Genomic DNA, 25560 nt, shown 5'->3' with positions numbered 1-25560 from the left:
CTCTATTCATGCGGAGTGATAGACAATTAAAAAAAGTTCCAAAAGTTCCGATGAGTTAACTCACGTGCAGCTTTATACAAACGTTGTTAGCCTCTCAAATTTGAATCAGTGAAACGATTGATTCTGCAATCGTCGGGATTGCTTTTCCGCGTTAAAAGTCATTTTCTAACTTTTAGAAACACTTTAAGAAATAAGCCACTCTTAGGAACAAGACTGAAACGAAATAAATTCATTAGTAAATTTAAATTCTGTACAGTTGCTGAAAAAAAGAGTTAATAAAATAATGGCCTTCAAGCGGAACATGTTTTTCAAATTTTCAGTCGGACTTGTAATGTAAGTGCACCAGTCAAGGCGGAAGTACGGAAGTAAGAAATTAAAGGGGTTTCAACATGGCGGAGGTAAGGGAGGGTTCTAATTTTGTTCTAAGTTTATTTTATTTGGTTAGAACGGTTGCGAATAAAAAAAAATAGAGAAACCTTTAAATATACAGTATATTTTTAAAATATCCATGTGACATGTTAATGTTTTGGTGTGATGTGTCAGTACAGCGTTTTGTGCTCCAGCGTGTTTACAATGTTACTTGCTTTTGAAAAAACAAAGCACAAATCTTGTAATCGATAAGGTGGGGGAAAAACACTGACAGTTTCTGTAACAATCTACAACTTTACTGTTCAGCTCCTATAAATTATTGTAAGGAAGGTCGGTTAGGATATTTCATTAAGACAAAAGCTGTCTGCTATCAGTTCAACACAGCTCTTCAGCAACTGCTTTGTCCAAGAGAGAATCCGCCGTGTTTCTTCTTGATAGTATTTAATCAAAACAAATGGACAGCATTTTATAGTGTTAAATGCATGCTTTAACCTACGTCATTGTTTAAATGTATTTGCTCGGAGGGTAATGACAGAATTTTTAAATGCATTTCTTCTTTAGACAACTAACGTTTTTAAATGAGTCGAGTAACTGGGAAGTATGAATGAGGAGCCGAAAAGTGAAGCTAAATTAACAATGTACTAAAAGCTAAACACATTTTAACAAAGGAACCGTTTGTTTTTTAAAAAATATTGATTCAATCGACTTAGTCTAAAAGTGTCTTATTTTAAAAGTACCTGCTACATGACATTTAAGTATGGAAGAATTGAAGAAAAATCGTGAATGTATTAGTAGGACAAATTAAAACCTGCTTAAATGTTTACAGGTGTTTTTTTTTTCGTTTCGATCAGTTACAATCCGCGTTATTTTATTTTTAGCTAGTTGAAGTGTTGTGGGGTTTATGTTTCAGTTTGATTAAAGATTATACATTGTTTTTTTATGTCAGTTCTCTTATCTGTCCACAAACACAATCAGTCAATAAGAATGAAATATTTTAAAATGAACATATATTTTAATAATGTACAGTGAATGTCTACTTCTTGTGATTTACAGTTTTTAATTATGTCTTAACAACAAACATCATGAATCATTGCCGTATTCTAGATGGGATAGTTTTGTGACACTATCTTCACCTTAATCTTAAAATGTCTCTTGTGAATTGGAACAAAGGTCTATTGCAGTATTATACAGATTGTGTTACATTCTCTCTGGCAATGCACAGGACGTCTGCCTTGTTCATTATGCTCTGTCGTCACTCAGCTTCAGCAAAGGTAATACTGATGAGTCAGTGACTAAAGTTGTATTGACTGACATGAGATCTTGGCCAAAGCATTTTTATTAATCCTCTATACTCTGTGGTGCATAATTGGCCTGACCAATACTTTCTTCTGGCATTTAGATAGACACATTTAAGTGCTTGCTAAAGCATAATGACTTGCTTAGCAAGCTTCTTAATGTGTGCAGATACCATATATATCAATGTTAGTGGGGAAAATCTGAAACTGAGGTATCTGTGGTATCCTGCACAAGCAGCAGTTAATTAATAGGCACTCTCTGGGAGCTATGTAATCGTGGAAAAATAGCATGTGATGATCAAACTTAACTCTGTTATATCAGAATAATGTACAAAGAAAGGCTTTGTCAGCAAAATGCGTGTAAAAATTCAAAGAAAATACACACATTAAAAAACTAGTGCAGAAGTGCTTAGACTCTCCTAAGTCAGTACTTGCTGGAAGCAGCTTCAGAAGTAATTGTTGATGTGACTTTTTGGATAAGTCTTGACTGCTTTGTTCGGTCCTGTTTTCCCACTCTTTGAGAAAAATTGCTCCAGTTTGACAGTATTACTGGGGTTTGTTGATGGAGCACAATCTTCAAGTTTTGCTATATATTTTCTGATTCAACTCGGGGTCATTGTTGCATTGTCATTAATGTCTTTCTTGTCACTCACCAATACAGGACAGCTTTATATAGAATCTGGTATATTGTCAATATGTGACATTGGTGTTCATACACAGAAGTTTGTAAACCATTTAAAGTCAGTGTTCATCTCAAAGTAGCATCTCTAACCAGTATAACTTAGGTCCAATGATATGAAACGCATTCCACTTTGTGATTACCAGCAACTTTGATTTTTTGGGTAAAACGTTCCTGATCTTTTCTTCTACTTTATTCTTGACTTGTTTGGAAAGGACCTTGGTCTTCATGGTTGATTTGATGCAGTGTATCACTGTGTTAGTCGTGGCTTGAAATTCAATATCTAAATCTGCTGAGACTGATGCAATAACTCTGAAGTCAAATTAAACCACTTTGAATGTAATGAACAACCATTACACTGATTTTCTGAATTTTCTGACTAATTGTTAGAACCTGAATTCATTTCCGTTTATCATAGAAAATATTTTGAATACTTACACATTTGAGAATCTTCGTATTTTCTTGGAAAATCTAATAGATTATTTACATTTAACAATATTTTGTAGCTTAATCAGTTGGGATGGGTTTTGCGCAGATTCTCAATATCTCAAATATTTGAGAATATATTCTCAAAGTACTGTTTGAAAGTGTCATGATTGCAGGCTTAGATTACGCACAATGTAGAAACGCTACAGGGGGGCATGTACTGTAAATGTATGGATTCTACTAAATGTGGTTTTAAATGTGTGCTGCGAATTTCAACGCTGGAATTGTATTAGAGGAAAAACTCTTAAATTCTTTGCCTGTTTTTAGATAAAATGTAATTCCAGTCTTCAGACATGTAAAATTAGATGTACTAGATCTTAACTCAATACACTGACACATTGTATGCTTTCTTAAAGTCTCTTTGTAAGGCTTTTCCAGTACATACTTGGATAAAAGCACCATTGTTGATATTGTTTTATTTTTGTAAAAATAAACAGTTACAGTGACGTGGCATCATGCAGTAGAATTCAAAGCCCGTTTAAGGTTACAGAGATGAAAGTCTTTCCTTTTAAAATATTGTGTTCAGTTTTGGTCCTCACAGTGCAAAAAAAGGATCTTGCTGCTTCAGAATCCATTTAGAGAAGAGCAGCTAGGAACATTTCTGAGATCAAAGGAATGTCTTAAGGAGACAAGATAAAATATCTCGATTCTTTTTAGCCTTGAAAAGAGTTCCTCAAAACTCTTCCACAAAGTCAACCTTATGGATTTAGTCAGAATCAACAGTAAAAGACAAACCATGGGGAACAAATGGAAACTAAAGCAAAGTGTATGTTAAACTGAGAACATGTGCAATTACTTTGCACAAAGGATTGTGTGAATTTCAAGCTACCAGCCATATTGTCTTAGCCAGTGTTCTGTTTTTTTTTTTCAAGAAAAAGCTGCGTGATATCCTTAGCTAGATCAAATGGCCTGCTTATGTTTGCAATCTTTCCAGTACTTGGGTCAACTGGTGCTATTGTTAATCTACTGTATCACATTATTGTGTCATTCAGGTTTGTAGTGAGTTTTGGACTTCAGCATAAATGAGCATTCCATAATTTGACACCTAAAGAAGGCTCCACAGCTGAAACGTTGTTTATTTTCTGCTCTTTACAGCATGGAATAAACCTTTACTTGTTCCTTTGCAGCCTACACATGCTGACGCAGCTACCTACTTAAGCTATTTCAAAAATTGTCTGATTGAAATATTTAAGAGAGATTTGCTTGATAAGGTCTTGACCTTTTAAAAAAAATGTTTCCTCATTTTTGGAAGTTATTAATTGCAGTTAATCACTTCATCCTACTTAGTACAGGAGTATTGAAGATGGTGCCTGTATCCTCTTTAGAGGGCACTTGTCAGGTCATCTAATTCTTATTAAAACTGTGAACCTATAGTGTCAGAGAGGCATCTGGTTGTTTTACGGATGCAAATTGCTAAAATAACATTGATTTCTCAGGTGCTTGGCAAGCTACAGGACTGCAAAGCAACAACTAAAGGTTTATTCCATGCTGAAAAGAGAAGAAAGAAAACACAATATTTCAGCTGTGGAGCCTACTTTGGGTGACAAAGCTTCAGGACTTGCATGTTATGTGGAAAGCCCAATCCACCCAACCCCAGTTGTGTGCTGCTGTTTTGGCGAATCCTGAGTGAAGTGGTAAATCAGATTATGTTGTTCAAATTTTGAACCAAGGATCTCTGGGTTTTAGTACCTAAACTGTCCTTTGAAGAATTGACCTCAGTGGGCAAGTTGTAAGAAATGGATCCCTGCTGTAATCTTTACTGGGCATCTGGATGTGAATGGATTCTTTTTAATTAGAGAGTTGGTGCTATGCTGAAAATCATGGAAACCTTGCTTGAATTCAAACCAACTTAACCTTGTAGGCATAACTTTGTCATTGAAATTCAGTTCAATGATTAAGGTTGAAATAATCCTTGAAAATCTATTGAGGAATCCATAGGCCAAATTTGAAACTTGTGATCTCTGGATCTGAGGATCCAACCTGTGCTCTAAATGGAACCCTCGTCTAGTTGAACAGCTCCCGAACAGGAGCTGGCTTCGCTAGGTATTCCTTTGTATGCGTCAGTGCAAAGACCAGACAGTGTTGAGTCTTGAATTGCTTTGTGAGTCAGTGGCTGTTCAGTGCTCCTTCTAGTTTCCTGGTAACTGTAGCTCCCTATGGCCAGACATTAGAAGATTTGCTGTGATGGGATCATGGTTTTTCTGAGTATTTGTGTTGATTTAGCTTAGATTTCCTCCCTACTCTACTGTTAGTCAGATGTAACCTCTTACTCATTGTAATATGAAGCCGTTTTTTTTGCTAGGAAGTAGTTAAGGTGTATACAGCTTTATTTATATATTTATAGTCTCTTGTACTGTCCCCCAGCGATATTCCATTTTGTTGAATTGCACATGAAAGATTACAAAAGAAGGAGGCATTTTGGAAATCATCAGCTTTAACCAACCTTTGAAATTCCTTAAGCATGTTCAATCAGAAAAGTTAGGTTTATGGAGAGATTACATTAGGAAGAACCCCACATTCCAAATAACACTGGACTATGTTATTATCTGAATACCCGCAGAATGTGTTAAGTGGTGGAGATTAAATATTCTGTTCTATAAGTACACAACACATCCCTGCAGTTTTTTAGGCTTTTTAAATCAATTGTTAAAAGTTTTATTTTAGCAGCCCCCTTTTAGAATTTAGGATTGCGGTATAGTTTCTGGGTTGTAAGTGCTTGAGGCTGTTTGGGTGCAATGTAAGCGAATTGTCCTTTGTTGTACCTAGCTGTGGATCTTGTGTTTGTATGGTAAGCTGTCTTCTTCAAAAAGACCACTGATTACAAGAGAACAAGCATGAAAACTTTAATCTTGACAATAACACGGTTACAAGATGACTGCACTAATGAGCAGAAAGGCTGGGTGGTTGAATTTTTCTTCTTTGCATTCCCCCTTGTAAACAAACAGTGAGAGAGTACCAAGTAGTTGCCTGGCAATTTTTTTAATCTACTGACCTCTTTACAGAGACTCGTTTCAAGTCTGCATTTTTTCACAGCAATTTCATTAAACATAGAAACTTAGAAAGCATATAGTGAACATGGAGTCTGGCTCTAGTATAACTATGATAAATTAATCAAAGTATTTGGCAAGAACTTTAAAAAGATTAAGTACTTGATAAGTAGAGGCATGACCAATAATAGAATAAACCTACAAAAAGATCTTCAGTTCTGTTCTCTGATACAAATATATGTAAATTAAACAATTTTATTGGTGAAATTGATTAATTTCAATCAATTTGTACATCACTAGCTTTTAAGTGGTGTATGTAATTCCTTCAGTACAAAGTTAGAGAGTGCTCCACAAAAAGTCAAAATATTGAATGTACAGAGAAGAATGAGACTGCAAAACTGTATGAAGAGCCTTTTTTTTCGTAATGGGAAGGAGATGGCAAACAATATGAAAATCCAGTTCATCTCTAGTATAGCCCATAGACCTAATCCTAGGAAATCCTAGGAATCCTGGCCTAGGTGTGTTTTATAATTAAGATAGATCTATTATGTTTACCATCTGGCCTAGGCCACTTGAAAGACGGATTGAATTTCAGTCTGTACACAAACAAAGAATGGTTTCAGTGTTCGAGCAGTTACACTTTTAAGAATTTAAATTCCTTCGTTTGTCCTTCAAAAGGCAAAGAAAGTAAGCAATTCACAGTTCCTATACCTAAAAATAAATACATTATGCTTATATTCTAAGTTCACATCCTTACAGTGCCTCTTCTTCACACTGGCATTGCTCTTGGATGTCTCGTCAGTATTCTGGTGGCCGCTCGTCATTGCACTCTACTGACTAATCAGATGAACTCTCATCTTATAAGATGCTCACTGCTCTTTTTGCTTTTTCAGACTCACAGTCTGCAGGACATGAGGCAACAAGCAGCCATTGCTGCCAAGGTGTTCATCCAGAGGGACTACACGAATGGGACCCTGTGCCAGTTTCAGACCAAGTTTCCCACTGAGCTGGAGAACAGGGTAGGAGAACACTAATCATTGTGTTATGAGCATGTATGTAAAACAAACTGCAAATCAAGAAGGCATTTAGAAAAATAAACATCCATTCTTAAATTTACAGTAACCACTTTATCCTCAGACAGTCACATTGAGCCACAGTCTAACACAGTATGTACAGAGCTCAAGGCAGAACGTCACCTTGGATGGAAAGTATATTAACCAGTGATAAACAACACGGACACAGAAAGAATAGGAGTGCTACCCAGCCATGTTTCTGAAGCCGATACCCTACCTTCTTTCAAGGATTGGCTGGAGGAGATCCTTGGATCAGTTAACTACCAAATGGGTTAGATGTGCTAAATGGCCTCTTCTTGATTATAACCTTTATTTTCTTATGTTCTAACTAAAATATGAGTTTATATAATGTGGTGGATTTCAGAATTTCCTTTGTTTTGGTATTGCTTCAATAACCAACCACCAATCTGTAGCACCCACCTTGATGATGCAACGGCAGCCAAAGTATGCACATTATGCTCACCACATTTTGACTCTCAATGGGGATGCGAACAGAGTAATGAAGCCAATTCAGAAATGGGGTTTGTTAGGATGCCATGATTGGTAAAGGCCATTTGTCCAGGACACCCCTACTCTTTTCGAGAAGTGCCCTGGCATTTTTTATGAAAACGGAGATTAAGGACCTTGGTTTTATGTATCATCTGAAGGACGGCATCATGTTATAGTATAGTGTCCCCATCACAATACTGGGGCATTAGGACCCACACAGACTGAAGTGTGAGCGCTCCCTACAGGTCTCACTAACACCATTTTTAAGAAGCAAACTTAGCTTTCTCAGGAGGTCTCCCATCCAGGTACTGACCAGGCTCACACCTGTTTAGCTTTAGTGAGCTACTGGTTGTGAGTTGCACACTGATATAGCCCCTGGCTATAAATTCATAAGTTGAATTAACTGAACTTTTGTAATACCAAGAATGCTCATTATGGGACTGCTTGATGCAGCGTAACACCCACCTACATCTGTACATCATTAAATGAGTACCTTTTCAGAGTTGTTTAAAGTGCTGTATTAAGGAGCACCAGTTTATCGGACAAGTCAGGGACAGATGGAGCACTGTTTGCTAAATATCTTGGCAACAGTATATACAAAGCAGGATATTTCAGGAACTAAGGAACAGAAAACAGTTCTAAAAATATGTAGTTAAAATAGATAAAGCAAAAAACTTTCATATACCTTGAGCAATTAATAGAAGAAAAGCTGACAAAATTGAAAAATTCCCATGTCTTGGAGATTGGTAATTCCAGCCAAGGCAGTGCCATCTGATGAGTACATATGATAATGCAAAAGCTTAGAACTGCCTTCAAAGGAATCAAAAGGGTTAGACGCAGGTCCTCAGTGCATATTATTAAATATTAGAAGATCTGTATTCTTCAGCACTAGCAAAGATAAAACATGAAATGCTGTTCCCATCCCCTGTGTGGGTGGTCTCTCCAGAAGGATAGCAATATTGGGGAAGTTCACATAAGGGCTGCAGGGATACCTGCTCAGTGTTTAAATGATGAGTTTCTAGAGTTGTTTGACAAGTACTGTTCAACAGCATAGAAAAATGAACCCCGAGAACTGTACACAGACCTAAAACAGTATTGCAAACAGGAAGCATTAATATAGCTGCATGTTTCTCTAAGAAAAGGTTATTTTTCCTGTACACACCATTGCAAGTACTTTTCATTCCCAAATGTAGGACTCCATCCTAAAATATTCTTAACCGTTATACATTACATATTAAGGTCATTTTACAGTATGGTGTTTTCAAGTCCTCTCTTAAGAACTAATGTACTTTGGAATCTTAAAAGATTGGTTTTCCATTGGATAAGTTTAGTGTTTGCAGATTTTTACCTTAATATTTATTTTATTTTGTACTGTCTCATTTGATCTTTGTAGAAATAAATTACTTTAACCTGAAGTAAATTTTTTAGTTGAAACCCACTGGCACAAGTCCAGCAAAAGCAACAAGGGCTGTCAGAATATTCATGGCAGCCGTCAGAGATCTCATCTGCTTACAAGCACAATAGTCTATGAATTTTTTAATCATGAGCTCAAAAACTCTAAACATACTAAAAACCATACAATGTTTTTTTTATTTTCTGTGTTCAGTTTGCACATTTAAGACTATTACTAGCTGAACCTGTATCTTTTAACTTATTTCTGCTCCTTATAAGAACAGTGAATCTACAGTATTTTAAGTTAATTAAGGTAAAATATGGCTTGAGTTTTGATTAATACCTGTGAGCACAAATGGAGAGGAAACCAGAAGGCTGTCTAGTCTGGACTTTCTTCACTTTGCAGGAATGTCACCACTGTAGGACTTCTTTTAAACATTTAAAAATGAATAGATAAAACAATAACATGACTTAAAATACCTACCACAGGCAAAAGTCTAGAAGTGCAAGTTACAAATAGGATGTAATAGGAACCAGTTTTTGATTAAAATTTAAAAAACTTTTGGTTGCAACATCCTGGACCTTGAGTTGACACCCACTCGTCTCTTCAGCTGGCATTCATGTTTTTGTTTAGTTTTGTAATCTTTGATATAATGTTCTTGTATTTATATGCTTTATTAAACAAGAGGGGGAGCTTCCATCATCAAAATGTGTTGCCAGAAGTAAAGGCAAATATGCAGTGTTTATATGACCGCTATTGAAGCTGTAATAAATATAGAAAAGATTAAATTCACTTAACACTCTTGCAACTATATTAATTTTGTTTACATTTTCACACACTAAAGTAGCCATGATAGTTTTAGAAAAGGCCTCATTCTTACCAATATCAAAATGTCCCAAAACTTAGTCCATATAAGATAAGATCACTTTACTTGCCATATACAATTTCTTGTATTAAGAATTTGTCTTTTTGCAAACCCCAACTTGCTCTCCATGAGACACACAGACAGGGAGAGAAGCTTGGGGTCAGAGTGCAGGGTCAGCCATTTATACGGCGCCCCTGGAGCAGTTGGGGCAAAACGGAGTAGGATTCCTCTGCCAGCCACAAGATATGAACCTGCAACCTTCCAGCCACAGGCACAAGTCCTTAGCCACAAAGCCACCGCAGCACCCTAATCAATAAGCAGTAGTCTTTGCTGTGACTTTGGAGCTCATTGTGAAAATCATAATTTAACATTTATGATTATTAGTGATCATTTAAATGTTATGGAATGGTTTTGATGAAATATTAAAATTTTATTTTATGATTGTTTTATACATAAGTTATGAGCAGAGACTTTATATTATTTGCTGGCATTGTGTACACTTTGAAAACGTATTTTTTCTTTATTCTTCGTAAGTATTCTGGATTCAAATATTCAGTTAAAGCCCCGAGTTCTTAAGAAGCCAAGGAAAACTGGTGCATCTTTCTGATTTGTAGATTCCAGAAATGCTCCTCTTAAATTGCGGCAGCAGCGTTCACACAGATCAAAAGAGGAGACTACAACTAACACCCAGTCAAAACACTCCCAAAGGTTCATATCTTAAAATGTCAATTCCTTTAGCCAGCGTCTCATCCCAAATGTTGGCATTACTTGAAGCAAAAGAAAATTACTGGTTTTAATTTTCCAGGCTTTTATTTCCCAAGCAAGCGCGGAAGCGATTATTTTATCCTTGTGTTCTTCAGTGTCTGTGCCATGATGCTCTTTGAATCAATTTCAGTAAAACAATCACTTCTTTGTTGATAAGAACTCTGTTTTTTTTCTTTACAAGCAAGCCAGTACACTGTAAAGCCCCTTCCTCCCTCCCCTAAAAATATTTTAACAGCTTTGCCAAAACACAAAGAATAAAGTGAAAACATGCAGTGAAGAAACTGCCAAGGCATCCTCATTATTTCACAGCCAGTGTGGGATTATTTTAATACAGCATCTTGTTTTTTGATTCTTGAATTGCTGTCATCTGACCTGTATTGTTACCCCCAAGAAAAGTATTTGTTGGCATTTGTTGTGAAATGCCTAACTTTCATATGGTTCTCAGTGTAATCAAATTAAAGTAAATGTAACATATCTCAATGCTCCTCTTCTCTTATGTTTCATACAGATCAGCATTTTTATTAAAGGCATGGGAGTATATAACATATTTTGTCTAAAAATGGATTCCTGAATATAAGTATAAAAGAAAAGGTTTAAGATGGAACCATGAACCTTATCTTAGTCTCTATATAGTGTAGATCAGATTTGGTTCTACTAAATGTAGTTTACTCCTTGCATTCCAGTGTATGCATTGTTTCCGTTGTGATGTTTTGATGTGTGCTTTGTGTGATTTTTAGATTGACAAGCAGCAGTTTGAGGAGACAGTAAGAACACTGAATAATCTGTATGCTGAGGCAGAAAAACTAGGAGGCCAGTCATACCTGGAGGGCTGTCTGGCCTGCCTCACAGCCTACACTATCTTCCTCTGCATAGAGACACATTACGAAAAGGTAGGTGCAGCTGTGCTAGAGATTTACCACTGCACAAATTTCAGAGATTTAAAAAGCATGAAGTAGTTTTGTGTTATGAACCAAGAAGCGTATCATACATATGACATCATGTCAAGCCTGGTTAAAATCAAGAAGGGAAAACACAGAAAGGAACTAATCTACCCTGTTTATCAAGAAAACAATACTTTCATCCCATTGGTATGTTGGAGGCTGGATGAAGTCAGCACACTGTCGTTCGCTAAAAAAGTTATTCATTGCAGGCATGATGACCACACGAGGCCCAGGGCTCAATAATGTTCATAGGAATGACAGAATAAGGAGGTATTAATATCACCTCAGGTGGACTTGTCAGCAGTAGTGCTGAGTCCTGTTTAGTGATGAATGAAGCTTTCACACCTTCTGGTCTGCGGAATGGCACAGGTCCTTGGAACTCCTTCGCCGAAACATTTTATAATATTAATCATCAGCAAGAATAACCTCCAAAGACAAATGTTAGTCAATATAATGAATTGACATATGTCATATGTTCAAAAATAACTGCATTTATTTTAAAAAATATATTTTTTTACATACATTTATATTGTAGTCATAATGGTAGTTATGTAATTGTTTTGTTGGATCCTTTTTTAGATTTATTTAAAACCTTTCCTAATATTTTACGTCTCCCATTGTGAAAATAGATCAGTAGATGCCGTATTTTATTAAAATGAAAGATCTTTCTGTTTCTATTTCAAATACTTATAGATTTACCGATTAGCTTTTTTAGATATGTGCCACCATAAAAAAATATGGTATGTAATTTCTTGTTTTCTCCGTGAGTTGTTGGATGAATTGTAAGACCCAAAGCGTACGTCTCAAACTCATAGATGGACCTTAAATTTATAAAACAAATTTAAATGTTCTGCATAAAAAAAACCTGGGCTTTATTTTCTTTTGAAGCCATGTTCACTAAAAATATCCTGTCAAGAAATCAGATGCTTGAGTGTACCGTTTTGCCAGCAAGACATTTAATGTGCAACGTGGACCTTGACAATCCATTGTCCTCCTCATTAAATTTAAGGTGACATTTAAGCTGAAACTGGAATGAACTTTCGTAGGGAGTGGTGATACACAGATTGTTCTGGTCTCACAGTGCCAGTTGCCAGAGGCTGGGCACAGAAGCTCTTTATTCATGAGTAGTCATCCAGTCTGGGCAATGCGAAGATCTTTCAGTGATTGGCTTGTTAGCAGAGACCTGACCTATCACGTTTCTCTCATGGCGGTCAGGTTGTGGGAGGTGCACTGGAATACAACACTGAGTCCAGACGTTGCTCTTGGCTACCTCCCAGATGTCGTCTTGGTTTCAAATGATTGACAACATGCTGATGGAAAGATAACCAGCATTACTGCAGCCTGGATTCTTAATGGAGGTCTAATATTAAGCAATTTAGAGGCTGCTGTAACTGAAAACCCTCCACCTTTAAAAGGCTATTACTAGCAGGTGGGTGGATATTGACGACGTGGGTGTCAAGAATTAAGACCTAAATCTGGATTTTGGAAGCATCAGATTTCCTTATAAACATTTTCAACCAAGGTTTAATTAATCTGGATGCTTAGTCTTTTGTGATTATTTTTTTCTTCTTTTCTCCACATTTTCATCCTTGCATTTTATCCAAATGTGATTTCATAGCTCCTTTGAGAAAATGGAGTATTATTGGACACCATCTGTTTAATGGTGACTTAACACAATGATTAATTTATAAAGGAGAAAAATTAATACTTACAATCTTGGTCTAGCCGTGACTTAAAAGTTTGGCATAATGTTTCTTCTGGTATACATGTGTGCTGATATGACGTGTGTTTCTAGCTTTGCATATTAACAATATGTACTTTGTGACCCTTTCGTGGGTTGGGATAAAAACACTTTTCAGTGCAGACAATATATGAATATTATACAGCAGTTTAGGGGTAATGATTAGGGATTTGGACTTATATCTGGAGTGTTGTGTGTTCAAATCCAGAGTGGGGCACTGGCATTGTAAGTGTGACTAATGTATCACTTGGATAGCTCCATTAAAACACCTGCTGTATACATGATACTACTGAGGTCACCATTGTTATCAAGTAATCAGTTACTTGTTCTAAGTTGACTTACCATATTAATTAAAGGGTTATTAAAAATGTGGTATGTTTACCTACAACAGATTGTGACCAGCCTATGCTCATGCAAAAATAGGAGTATAGTTAATGGCATGCTAAACTGGCATCAATATAAGTGATCTTTCCTTAGTGCCACTGTTACCCTTCATACTAATTTCAAAGAGAGCGCTATATGTTTATAAGGAATAAAAAACTGACTAGGAATAAAAAACTAGTGTCCACTTACTCAAAGTTAAACAAGGTACACTAACTGCAGTTTTAAAACAAATGTTTTTTAGTGTTGATTTTTCAAAGCAGGTTACCTTCATGTACTAGATACTTAACATTCTTAATTGCAGTATTTCTTAAAATAAATAAAGTTCACTTTTATTATTTTAATAAAAATATGACAAGTGAGTGAATAGCATGCATTAGACTTTTTACTTCACTATCAAAAATCTGCTATATGGGAATTTGTTTACTACTGTGGATGTAGAAGCTGTGTGTTTTTTTTTAAATAAAAGTGGATTTAGAACACTAATCCTTTGAAAGTTGAAAAGGTTGATGTCATGAACATTGTATTATTAAGGAACCAAGCACTGGTTTTCCATTTTGTTTTATAGGCAGTGACAAATTAGACTGTAGTTGTAATTAATTTCTGGAGGTACAGACCCATACTTTTTACATTTCAGCCATTTAGAAATATGGAGATTAATTTGTTCTTGACAGGCCAAGCTAGCATCAGTTTTATGTAGAAAACGCTTACGTGTAAGGTGAGAAGAACACATAAATGTAAGTGATGCATTAAATCCACATTGGAGGAACTCGACACGATATGTAATAAATAGGGATACATGAATGTGGTCGGGTAAAGTTACCTAAAAATAAAAGGCCTCCAAGAGAAGATCTCCCATTTCCTCTCAATAATTAGGGACAGTGTAGACTAGATGGAAAGGCTGTTTCTAACAAATTTCCGTTTCTCTTGAAGGTTCTGAAGAAGATTGCCAAGTACATCCAAGAACAGAACGACAAGATCTACGCACCCCGCGGCCTGCTTCTCACAGACCCTATAGAGCGAGGACTGCGAGTAGTATCCTTTAATTTATCACTGCAGCTAGTCCTTGTCAGAACATGATCATTCATGCTGCACCTCACTGCGTCATTTTGAGTGACTCATCTTTGGCTCTGGCCATGTTTGGTGTGCAGAAATTGTTTCCATTCTGTGAGGGTAGGGATGTGGGGAGACCAGCTGGGGGTAATTCACATTGTCATGCCAAAAGAAACGCAACTGAGACAGAATAGAAAATGCATAGCAAATTCTTTCAGCATTATTAGTAAAAATTAAGAATTAGCAGATGGTTTCATCCATAGCAACAAACAGAGATGAAGGGTGAAATACACATCATCAGATGCTGCCATTTTTACTAAGCACATGTTTTATGTCTCATCCCAAGGATGGAGCACAGAGAATTAAGTAACAGGCTCAGGGTAGGAAATGGGGAGTCAGTGGCAGTGCCAGTGCTTGAACCAAAAGCCTTGATCACTCCTTTGTGATTAGACGGCTTAGACAATGTACTGCATAGTCTTCTGTGCAGTTTTGTCTTCAACTGTTTACAGGAATATGCTACAATATAGAGTTGTGTAAATAACGTTGTGCAAGTGAATATGCAATACATAAAACTGACTGCTAAATTAATTAAGACCTCAATCGAAGAATTTTGTAATCTTAAACTAAAACTGCTTAATGTTCAAAAGGTAAATATGGGAAGTTGTAAGTAAAGGGAAACTGGTAAAAGTGTATCCAGAAGCACTAAAGTATCTTGAAACAACTCAACAGTGAGATGGAAACGCAAATGGAAGATGCAGACCAAATGACTCAATATAGCTCAACAGATTTTACCAGGAAGCCCTTCCAGAACACAGGAAAAAAGATTTGGTTTTCAAATAGTGAATACATGTGCTGAAAATCACCTGCAGTTTTTTATTATGGATGATTACATTTATGGCAATAATAGAAAAAAAATTCAACTAGTTCTGTTAAAATTATTTTCTTTCTTCACAGCAACTCTTGGGATTGCGTGATAATTATATTACAGACACAATATGTGTCAGATTGAATGTAGTGTTAAGTAATGCTTCGCTATTTGAGATCTGATGAACTATGTGTAGCCAAGTTATAGGGATAACAATTTTAATGGAAACCAGAGATCCTCTGGTTGCTTGATTGCTAAGGAGAGGGAGAATGGGAAGTGGGGACCATGTAGTAATAGAAGGAAAACAAAATTAATATGTTTCATCTGCATAAAATCAACGAAAGCTCTTTAAATCCATCTCTCTACAAGTGTGTGGTACACTTGACATCCAGATTAATTGCAGTAGTGCCGGCTTTGCTGAGTATTGCTGAAACTGTTCACAGCTGTGGCCAGGTTTTCTGATGTATTATTTTATTGGCCTTCATGGGTAACTGGGTAATTCATGAGGACATCTTTGTCAGTTGCCAGTCCTGGCCATGTTCACCCAGTGAGTAAAGCAGAGAGTCCCTGAGTACTGTATGTTTTGTTTCATCTCTGATATTCTATTTGCTCTGTCAGGTATCAGGCACAAACTGGATATATTGAGATTTTCTGTGCTAAAAATGTAAAAATTCAGGCATATTGTGTTATCCTAGATACTTAAGGCAACATTTACAAACATGATAATATCTTTGACAATGTATTGTTATTGTTTATTAACAAGTTGGAAATACAAGAAGGATTCACTTTGTCCAGTTCATGCAGTATCTATTCACACTATCAGGATGTTTCAGAATCTTGAGAGCAGCAGGAAACATAATTATATATGGACGGTTACAAATCCTAGGATAGAGGGTCATTTGGCCCATTTGTCTTATTTAATTGCTAGTAAGTAATTCATCTGGGGATTCATCCAGCTGTTTTGTGGAAAGAAGCCCAGGTACCAAAAAGTACCTCCTGTTTTCCATTTTGAATGCACTAAGTCATAGTTTCCACTTGTCTTCTGGGTTGTTTTTCACTGTTGATTTTGAAGATATCCATTGGGATGACTTTGCACCCTGCCTTTTGAAAATTGTGAATACATGATTGAGGTTCTCTAAAAGCCTTCTCTGTTCACAACTTAAAATGTTCAATACTTTTATCTTGTCAGTAAGACATTCTGTAATCTGGGAAATGGATCTGGATTGTCTACGTAGCAGTAATATATTTTTGTAATGCAGTAATCAAAATTGTATACAGTATTTTTCAATGAGGTCTTACACATACATTGTACAATTGTAATGCATCTTTACATTCTACACTTTTATTTACTTATCCTAACATTGTTTACCTTATTGTGTTTCCACACTGTCTAGAAGATTTAAATGGTGTAGACACTGAAATCTTTTTCATAAGCAGCTTCTTTAAGCTCATTGTTTCCCATTTCCCATTTTATGTCATAAAATTTGTTTTGCCGCCTGAATGTTATTTTCTGCATTTTTCTAAATTAAATGTCTGATGATTGGCCAATCTTGTATTCTGTTTAAGGCTTTTTGAATTTCCTTTGCAGCTTCTACTGTTTTCTAATCCTCTTATTTTTCATAATCAGCAATCTTGTCAAATTGAAGCATACTAAAATCTAAGTAATTGATATAATTAGGAAGAAGAGTGGCTCTCAGACATCTCCCTAGTTTTAACATTTTTTATCCGTACTGTTTTCTATGCATTAACAATTTCTTCATCCAAGCACATGCATTTCCTTGAATGCCTGCTATCTGCAATTTGTGAATTCATCTTTATGAGGATTACTTCTCAAGTCTTATTTAATTTACTAGTTCTTTGAACAAGCAACTGTTGTTGCCTGTTTTAAGAACTAGTAAATTAAATATGACTTGACTTTTCTATATCTGTTCAGACTGTCAGAATCATAAGGCGACACGTAAATTCATCTAGTTTAGTTCTTACAATTGTTTCCATAATTCCAAGCATAATAGAAGTAAAATTTCAAGTTTCCATTCTTTAACTGTTTCTATTCATTCTCCACTGATTTCATATCCATCCTGTCCTGTTCTACTTTCTTTAAGGTCATTCCTTTATATTCTGCTTTCCTGAAATTGTAAACCTTTGTTTATGACTCTACCTGTACAGTTAAAAAGTACACTTCAAAGAATACTCCATTATGATCACAGTTCCCTTCTGGTTTTCTCACGTCTGGATTTCTCATTCATTCATTGATTGTTTAAGATCATTAAGGACATTCCTTCTTGTAAGTGGTCCGAGCTGAGTATAAAAGCAGTCGTTTGTCATGTGTACCATTTTACTTTCTGCTGCTGAGCTTTAATGTGAGAAAAGTTTGCCTACAAAAACACTTCTTCTTTTACACATATGTTCCTACTTTAATTAGACAATGTTGAGTTATAGTTCATTATGAATTTTATGTTATATCTCTGACCAATCTAGGTTCATTTAAGATCACTTTAAGATAACTTTATTGGCCATATCCAATTTCTTGTGTTAGGAATTTGTCTTTTTGCATACCCCAATTTGCCCTCCATGAGACACACAGATGAGAAGAGACGCTTGGGTGTCTGAATACAGATTTGAATTTATAGTGCTAAATATATCCCTCTTGTTTCTTTCCTGCCTTTCCTCTACCTATCTGTCATGTGCTGTAGTTCACCATCACTCTGTTTCTGTGATTGCAGTTCATCATAATCACCTGTTAGTGTAGAAGATTAAACTTCATGCACTTTATTTTTGATACTTGTAACATTTAAGCACTTATCTACCTGGTCAGATACAGCAACTTTAAATTATGAATGAAACAACGGTTCTTTGACAGTGTTCATATAATGCATTGTCAGCTGCTTACTCAAGAAGGCACTTAGGAAAAAGCATACAATGTTGTATCACCACATTGTACTTGTTTCATTTCTTTAAAATGATTTAAGAGGCTTCAGTACTCAAGGTGAAATGTTTCCTTAACAATGTGTTCTTCAGGTTGAAATCACCATCTATGAAGACAGAAGCACTGGCGCAGGAAGATAAAAGTTACCAAAGGTGAACATTTAAATCAAAGTCTCTTCCTTTGATTAACATTTCCAAATAACATTACTGTATCAGATATAGGTGTTAGAATGCATACAGTCATGACATGTATAATCCACTAAGTAAAGGAAGTTTGAGGTATTTTGTATCTGCTTTGAGATGCCTAAAAGCTTTTATGTCCTTCCAGCAGGCACAAATCCCCCTAACACTTGAATTCAGATGATACACTGCGGTAATCTGTGTTTTGTCCGTATTTTAATGGAATTTTCAGTACAAGAACCATGAGAGATGATCAGTGACATAAAATGTTCAGTTCAACTAAAACAGATTAGGGGTTTAATAAGATAATTGCTGTCAAAACATGATAAGACTTTTAAAAATATTTTATATAAGGATATTTTGAGAGTTGTCAAGTTTGACGAGAAAGGAACTGATGTATCTTAAACCCCAAATCTTTGAAGTTTCTAAATGAATCACATGTTGAATAACAATTGTATGCAGGAGATCTTTGAAAGTATAACTGGCTTTATTCAACAAGCTTAGACAAACCATGCGTAAATGCAAACTTAACTGATGTTTTGTATAACAATCCTTTTCATTTTGATGAATTTAGCATTTTTGTAAGTTGCACTTAAGTATGCTATGTTTAAGCATACAGTATACTGCTTACTTTTGCAATGAATTAAATCCACCCATTATCCAAAGCCACTTCATCCAATAGAAGGTTGTGGAGTGCTGGAGTCTTAACTTTGCATATACTGGGTATAAGGTGGGGTTACACCCTGGACATGCACACCCAAGGGCCATTTAGAGACACCACTTCACCTACCAGCAGGCATGTCTTGGTGATCTGGAAGGAAACCAGATCACCAAGAAGAAAACTCATATAAACAAGGGAGAACATACTAGCTCCACACAGAAGGTTTGTTTCGTCCAAAATGCTTCTATTTCTAGTGTTTCATCTGCAAAACATACCTGTCATTATTCTGCTTTGTTCTGGGTGTTTTACATTTTACCAGGCTTTTGTGTTTTAAAGTATCTATGTAGTTTCAAAATCACTCTTGAAAACAAATACCAGTGCCTTCCTAGACAAGCATAAATCACAGAGCAGAAGCTAATAAACATATTGGCATTAAGTAATTCAGAACGGGGGGGGGGGGGCTGTTAGCTTTTTTTTTTAATCCACACCACAAGACCTACCGAAGTACTTACTGTACTACCAAGCAGAAGTTTTTCTATCAAAGAAACTATAATTTTGCATTTTAAAAAGGATAATTCTGGACTTCTATCTGGCACAAATAATTTCACAGGATTTTTAGACAAATCATTGGAAGGTGCTGAAAGGCATTACCAGCCCAAAAGTGAATTCCAATTTCTTTTTCAAAAGATATTACAGTCAAGGATCCAAAAATGACTCCCTGAATGTTATGCTTACAAAGAAACTGACAATTGTAATCAATTGTGGAAAAATAATACACTGAGCTGAAGGAAATGAGATACATGAAACAATTCATTCTGATGTACAGAATTCTTTTCAATTTTTATGCATTCATAATATTGGCCGGGTGTTCTGAATATGAAATGCAAACACTAAAAGTGTGTTTGGATCAGTGCCACTGTGAGCAAATAAAAATGAGGTGTGTTGTAGTAATATTTCTTTGAAAATCCTCATGTTGTCTTACATTAGGGAGCAGTTAAAGGGAATGTCATGAATTTAGAGGTTCAGGAATAAATACCAAATGTTGGCAGCAACAGAAGAGTCACAGAGTAAGTCATCAACATATGGGGTGTGAACTTAGAGCAGTTCTTTTGTGGGTATGCACAATCTGGCCTGTTTAAGGTTTCTCCTAAATTCAAGTGGTGAAGGAATATCTCTCTTCTCCAACTCGCCTGCTATACAGTGGAGCTGCTGGCATGCAATCTCTGCACTTCAGCTGTGGATGAATTGAGTTCCCTTCCGTATTTTATGTGCTTTTGGGTCATTCTGGATGAAAGATGCAATATAAATGCAAGGATTAAATGACTCCTGTCACTGTCAATCTTAAGATATCTTGCTTTATGTATTCAGAAGTTACATATGACAAATAGGAGCATGCACTGCTTGGCAAATGCCTTGAAATATACATATGAATATCTTGGAAAATTCCATTATGGAAGTCAATTTGATCAGTAGAATGCGTTTACATGCAAAAAAAAGTATAGGAAACTCAAGTTTGCGTTATTTGATGGGACAAGCCTCTGCATAATATTTAAGTATTATGCATAAGTTTATAATGCTGTAATTTTCTACTGCAGATATTGTAATAAAATTATTTAAAAATCACAAATTTACCATAGCATCTAAATGAATTTCAACAGCTTGTGTTGAACAGACCCCAAAATCTGAGTATTTGTTATAGTTATGGACTTTCAGTTTTTTAAAAAAGAAACTACAGTGTCTTTTTCAATCTCTCTTGGTGTTTGATGTTGTAGAGAAGGTTCCTAATCGTTCTTCTTATGGAGGAATCAGTTTGGGATTTCACAGTATAGGTTAGTATTTTAAATTTTGTGATAGATTAGCCTCTTATGTGTAATTGCTTAAACCACAGCACATAGGAAAACATGCTATTTAGCAATGATGGCCATGAAATGAGTCATGACAAAGTTTTTGCCAAGTACAGCCAGCTGGGATCGATAAAAACATTCCATGTTGATGGCACGCAATCAAGACTTGTTGGGATGTAAAGACATATACTGCCAAGCATGACCAGATCTAGCACATAAATTGTCATTCTTATTTTTTCTAACTTTTTTCAGAACTTCAGAAATATACACAGTAGCTTAATAATCACATTTGAGGAAGCTCTGTAAATTCAAACTCTAATTAGATTCAAATCTAATAATAATAATAATGTATTATTCTAACAAGCAAGAAATCATTATTGTAAACAGCAGATGCTTAGACTCAGTTTGTAATAATTATAGGTTTTTTTGTAACAATGTTTTCTTTTTAAATTTCTGTATTTCTCATTTGAAAGTAAGTAAGGGTATCAGAATAAAGTATCTGTTTCAAGACAAATAGCAGTGCATTGGTGGTGTGATGACATACAACTGCAAACAGTTCTCCAGAATCAAAGATTTTTTTTTTACTTTGTCATGAAGCGTATACTCTTCCACTGTATGAACTGCTGCTTTTATTAAATATGTGAGTAAAACATGTGTTTTGTTGTCTTGCAGCTCTCGTTGTGTTGAAACTGCAGCTGGCTGGTTGGATATGAATTTAAATCTCTCCAGAGATCAACTTTCCTACCTTTTACCTGATTGACCAATGTGCCAACCTGTTCAGCCTCTCACCTGGTGCAGCCCCTCACTCCTACCCAAAGCTCTTTCTTGAGTCTCTGTTTCCCCCTTGTACCATGCATAGGTAATGTGTGTGTATCTGGTTTTCTTTCTCTTTCTTTTCAGAACTTTCGTGACAAGTTATTTATAAGTTAAGCTCCACAGGGAAGGCAGGGTAATTCTGTTTTCCATAGAATTAAGGCATCTTTTAAATTAGATGTCAAAACTGAATACACATGGTTTATTTTTCTCTTCAACCACAGGTTTGTTTTGTAAATGGTGTGCCATATGTTGTTTTTTTTACTAATATTTAGTCTTACTATTTCCTTTCATTGTTTTGAACAGAAAGGTCAGACAAAAGCTGTCTTTAGTGTAGTCTTCTAATTGTGACATCAGTTGCTCTCTGTCCTTTGTGATGAGTATCATGATGTTCAGGACTGTAGGAGAAAGCAGATCATGTAAAGCCCTGTGTTTATCTAATTATATCATTCCTGTGGTCTGCTCAGGTGATTAATGATTAATGTCAGGGCATCTCAACCAATATATGTCAATAAAGACAGCTCTTAAATAGCGGAAGCCTGGCTTTAATACAAATAGATTTTTTATACTCTATCTGATAAACCATTGAAAATGTCATCAAGTGTTATGTAGTTATGTATGTTTTGCATGAAAACTGTATGACTTGAAAATGAAAAATTTGAGAAAAATGAAAAATCATCACTGAAATGCATAACACTACAAAACTATATGGATAAGTGGTTAACAGTTTGTCATGCTGCAAAAAAAGAAAATGAAGCTTTTTTTAATGTATGGAATATATATCTCCTAAACTTTAAGTGCAGTTATCTGCTCAGGTAATAATCATGCAAATAAACAGAACCTGCAACCCCTTGGTTGTGAGCTAAATGTCTCATCTTTCTGTTCATATCTTAGGAGTTAATATTTTTTTATACTTTGGATTTTTCAGTTTCTTTTTTCCAAACGATGTTATTTCTAATCATGTGTATTGTAGCATTCAAATGTGTACTTTTCTGAAAGAATATTCAACCTAATGCATCTTGTTGGCATGCCTTAATATTTCTGTTAGAAGGATCCAGTAGGAGTTTTTAATATATACTGTAATTTGAATTCTGTAACATGAAATACAGCCATGATCATAAAGACGTTTACCAGTTGGTTTGGTGAATTTAACTAATAGTGAAGCACAATATGGCTAGCAGTGGGCTACATCATGTGTTCACTTCATCACTGTTAAATCTAAAATGTTGAACAAAATTCCAATTGTCATATTTAAGGCTAGAGAATCCATATGATTATATTAGCTATTGTAAGCAAGTTTGTTTTCTTTGTTTATGTATACTTCCCTGTGATTCATTCAACCTGAATCAGCAGGTTGCCTTAAATGATAAGGAAAAAGTGAGAAGAAAGGGATTTACATATTCTCATGCTGTTCATACACTCCAGTTTCTCAAATGTGTTTGCAGCCTTCCTACGTTTTCTGTTAAAATATGCACCTTCCTGATTTAATAAATGTTAATCTCTTAAACAAAAATGCTGCTCAATCTGGGCATCAAACTAAAGCAATATGTGATTTTTAAAAAGAATCTTTAATTATATATTGCATTTTCTAATACCCTTTAGCTTACAAAACCATGTGTAAATCTTAATATACTGTACCTTGTCTTTTGAACAAAACATTTCAGTTTTGAAATAATGTGAATCATTTCAGTGAATAATGACATTGTATTTTCTCAATTATGAAAAACAATGAGAGAGTTGCACAAAATCTTCAGTATTTTTATCTTGGCTGTTTATTTTCAGATTTAGCTGAAGCACATGGATATTTGGCCATGGGATGATGCTGCAGTACATGAACAATAGTGTTAGTAAATTAACATCCCTGACCTCTAATCCATACTCCACTGTAATTTTCTGAAAGTAATAATTCACCACATTACTTTCAATGTTTAGAGCAGAAAACATCGGGAGGATTGCAAGCACCTTTAAAGAATAAAATAATTGAAATTGTTGAACTGTAAGTGTGGTATATGTAGTGCTGTAGAATAAGATGACACCAGGTTGAGATCATTCATATAATGTTGTGGGATGTACATTATCATATCCTGCGTTCTTGTGTAAAAAGTTGACTTGTATTGAAATAAGTTAAATAAAGCTCCTATTTATATCTTCTGGGAGCCATTGTACTGGCCTTTGTGTGACTTGGGACTAAGGATGGGTTTACATTTGGAAATTGTTAGTGAATTTCTGTGTGTAACTTAGCTGTAAAGATTACAACCATATTGCCATATTGGTAAGAAAATTGAAGACATTATTGATATTTATTCTACACATGCTGTAATCATTATTTAAATCCTCAATCTCAATTTTCTGAGATGGAGGATTTAAATTGAAAAAGTCTTTCTTTCCTGGTTAAAAAATCCCGAATTACTGTTAAATTGCTAAATGTAATTGCCAGGAATGAATTGGCAGGTGGATAATAGAAAAACGCTTGGCAGCATTTTTGATGGCAGATACTGCTTGCGATAATTCTGGAGACTAAAGCCTCCCTTGGGGTACAGGTAACAGAGATTTACCTCAAATTAAATAATACTGGTTTATTAGCCCTACCAGGACTACAAGCACGATGCCAGAATGTTTCATAGTTTAATACAGCGTGAAGTGGAGGATCCACAGTGGCTTACCTTTACTGAATGATGTTTAGAGATGATCAGGGTTTCTTGGACAGGTAGTTCAGTATATTGTTTTTTATTGAAAAGAAGGGGAAACCTTGCTGCACTGCATGGAAGTATTATCACTAACCATTCAGCGAAGGCAAGCGAAATGAGTGGAGATGTCTTGTTTTCTTTATCCCAGAATCAATAATATATTTAGTTAAAATGTGAAAGATTTTAAATGCTCAAGATATTAGATCTGTACATTTTATCATAGATTTTAATTTGTTTCTGGATTTGACTGTATATTCATCATTAACACCCCAGGCTCTTCTGAATGGAGCCTTAATGTCTCTAGCTAGTGAAGGACCTCGGTTTAACATGATTGCTTGAAAGATATCCCATCCTGTATGAGAGTGAACCCTGTCACCATGCTTGGGTATTGCTTTGTAATTTCTGTTTCAGAAGGAAAAGCGACAGTGTCTGGCTTACTAACTCGAATGGCTTGACATAGATCTGTGGACAGTCCTTAATCACATCTGGCCTCTACTGAATTGATTGGTATTGGATGGATAACTACAAAGCCCACTACTATAAACCTCAGTTAGGTTAGGTTGCATTTTATCATTTTGAGGACTACCTTGTTTCAGTCAGGGTATTTTTTTTCTAAAAATCTTCATGTACAGTTTGAAAAGTTGGTGTATAATTCTAAAAACAAACAACTATCCAAGAGACAGAAAAATAACAACTTATTTCCTAATGTAACATTTTTCTTGTACTTCAATGAACTAATTCATCATTGAATTTCATAGGACTTTGATAGTGAGAATAGTGGCTTCTTTAATTAGCAGTGTTTAAATCCAAACAGCTTTTGATGTATTTTTCTAGGGCAGTTTTCAACATGCATATGGAGTAAACGGTAATGGATGGGCATCTGGGTGGCACATTGGTTAGCATTGCTGCCTCGCAGTGCTGGGGGCCTGGGTCCAATTCCAAACTTGGGATGCTTTCAGCATGGAGTTAGTATGTTCTCCTTGTGTTTGCATGCATTTCCTCTGGTGCTCTGGTTTCCTCCTACAAAAACATTCTGGTAGGTTAATTGACTTCTGGGAAAGTTGGCCC

General features: G+C 35.6%; 1 protein-coding gene across 1 annotated transcript; it reads left to right on the top strand.

Annotated features, from left to right (window-relative positions):
• Window positions 1–298: 298 nt before the first annotated feature.
• On the top strand, window positions 299–23956 carry golga7 (golgin A7). The gene is made up of 6 exons (XM_006625364.3): window positions 299–398; window positions 6710–6835; window positions 11139–11291; window positions 14398–14499; window positions 18401–18460; window positions 21665–23956. The coding sequence occupies exons 1-5, from the start codon at window positions 390–392 to the stop codon at window positions 18446–18448; spliced, it is 438 nt and encodes a 145-aa protein (XP_006625427.2). The 5' UTR covers window positions 299–389; the 3' UTR covers window positions 18449–18460; window positions 21665–23956.
• The last annotated feature ends 1604 nt before the right edge of the window (window positions 23957–25560 follow it).

Source organism: Lepisosteus oculatus, chromosome 2, assembly GCF_040954835.1.
Source record: "Lepisosteus oculatus isolate fLepOcu1 chromosome 2, fLepOcu1.hap2, whole genome shotgun sequence".
Taxonomy (NCBI): domain Eukaryota; kingdom Metazoa; phylum Chordata; class Actinopteri; order Semionotiformes; family Lepisosteidae; genus Lepisosteus; species Lepisosteus oculatus.
The sequence above is the reverse complement of the archived record's forward strand: the minus strand, read 5'-3'. Positions and strand labels throughout refer to the sequence as shown.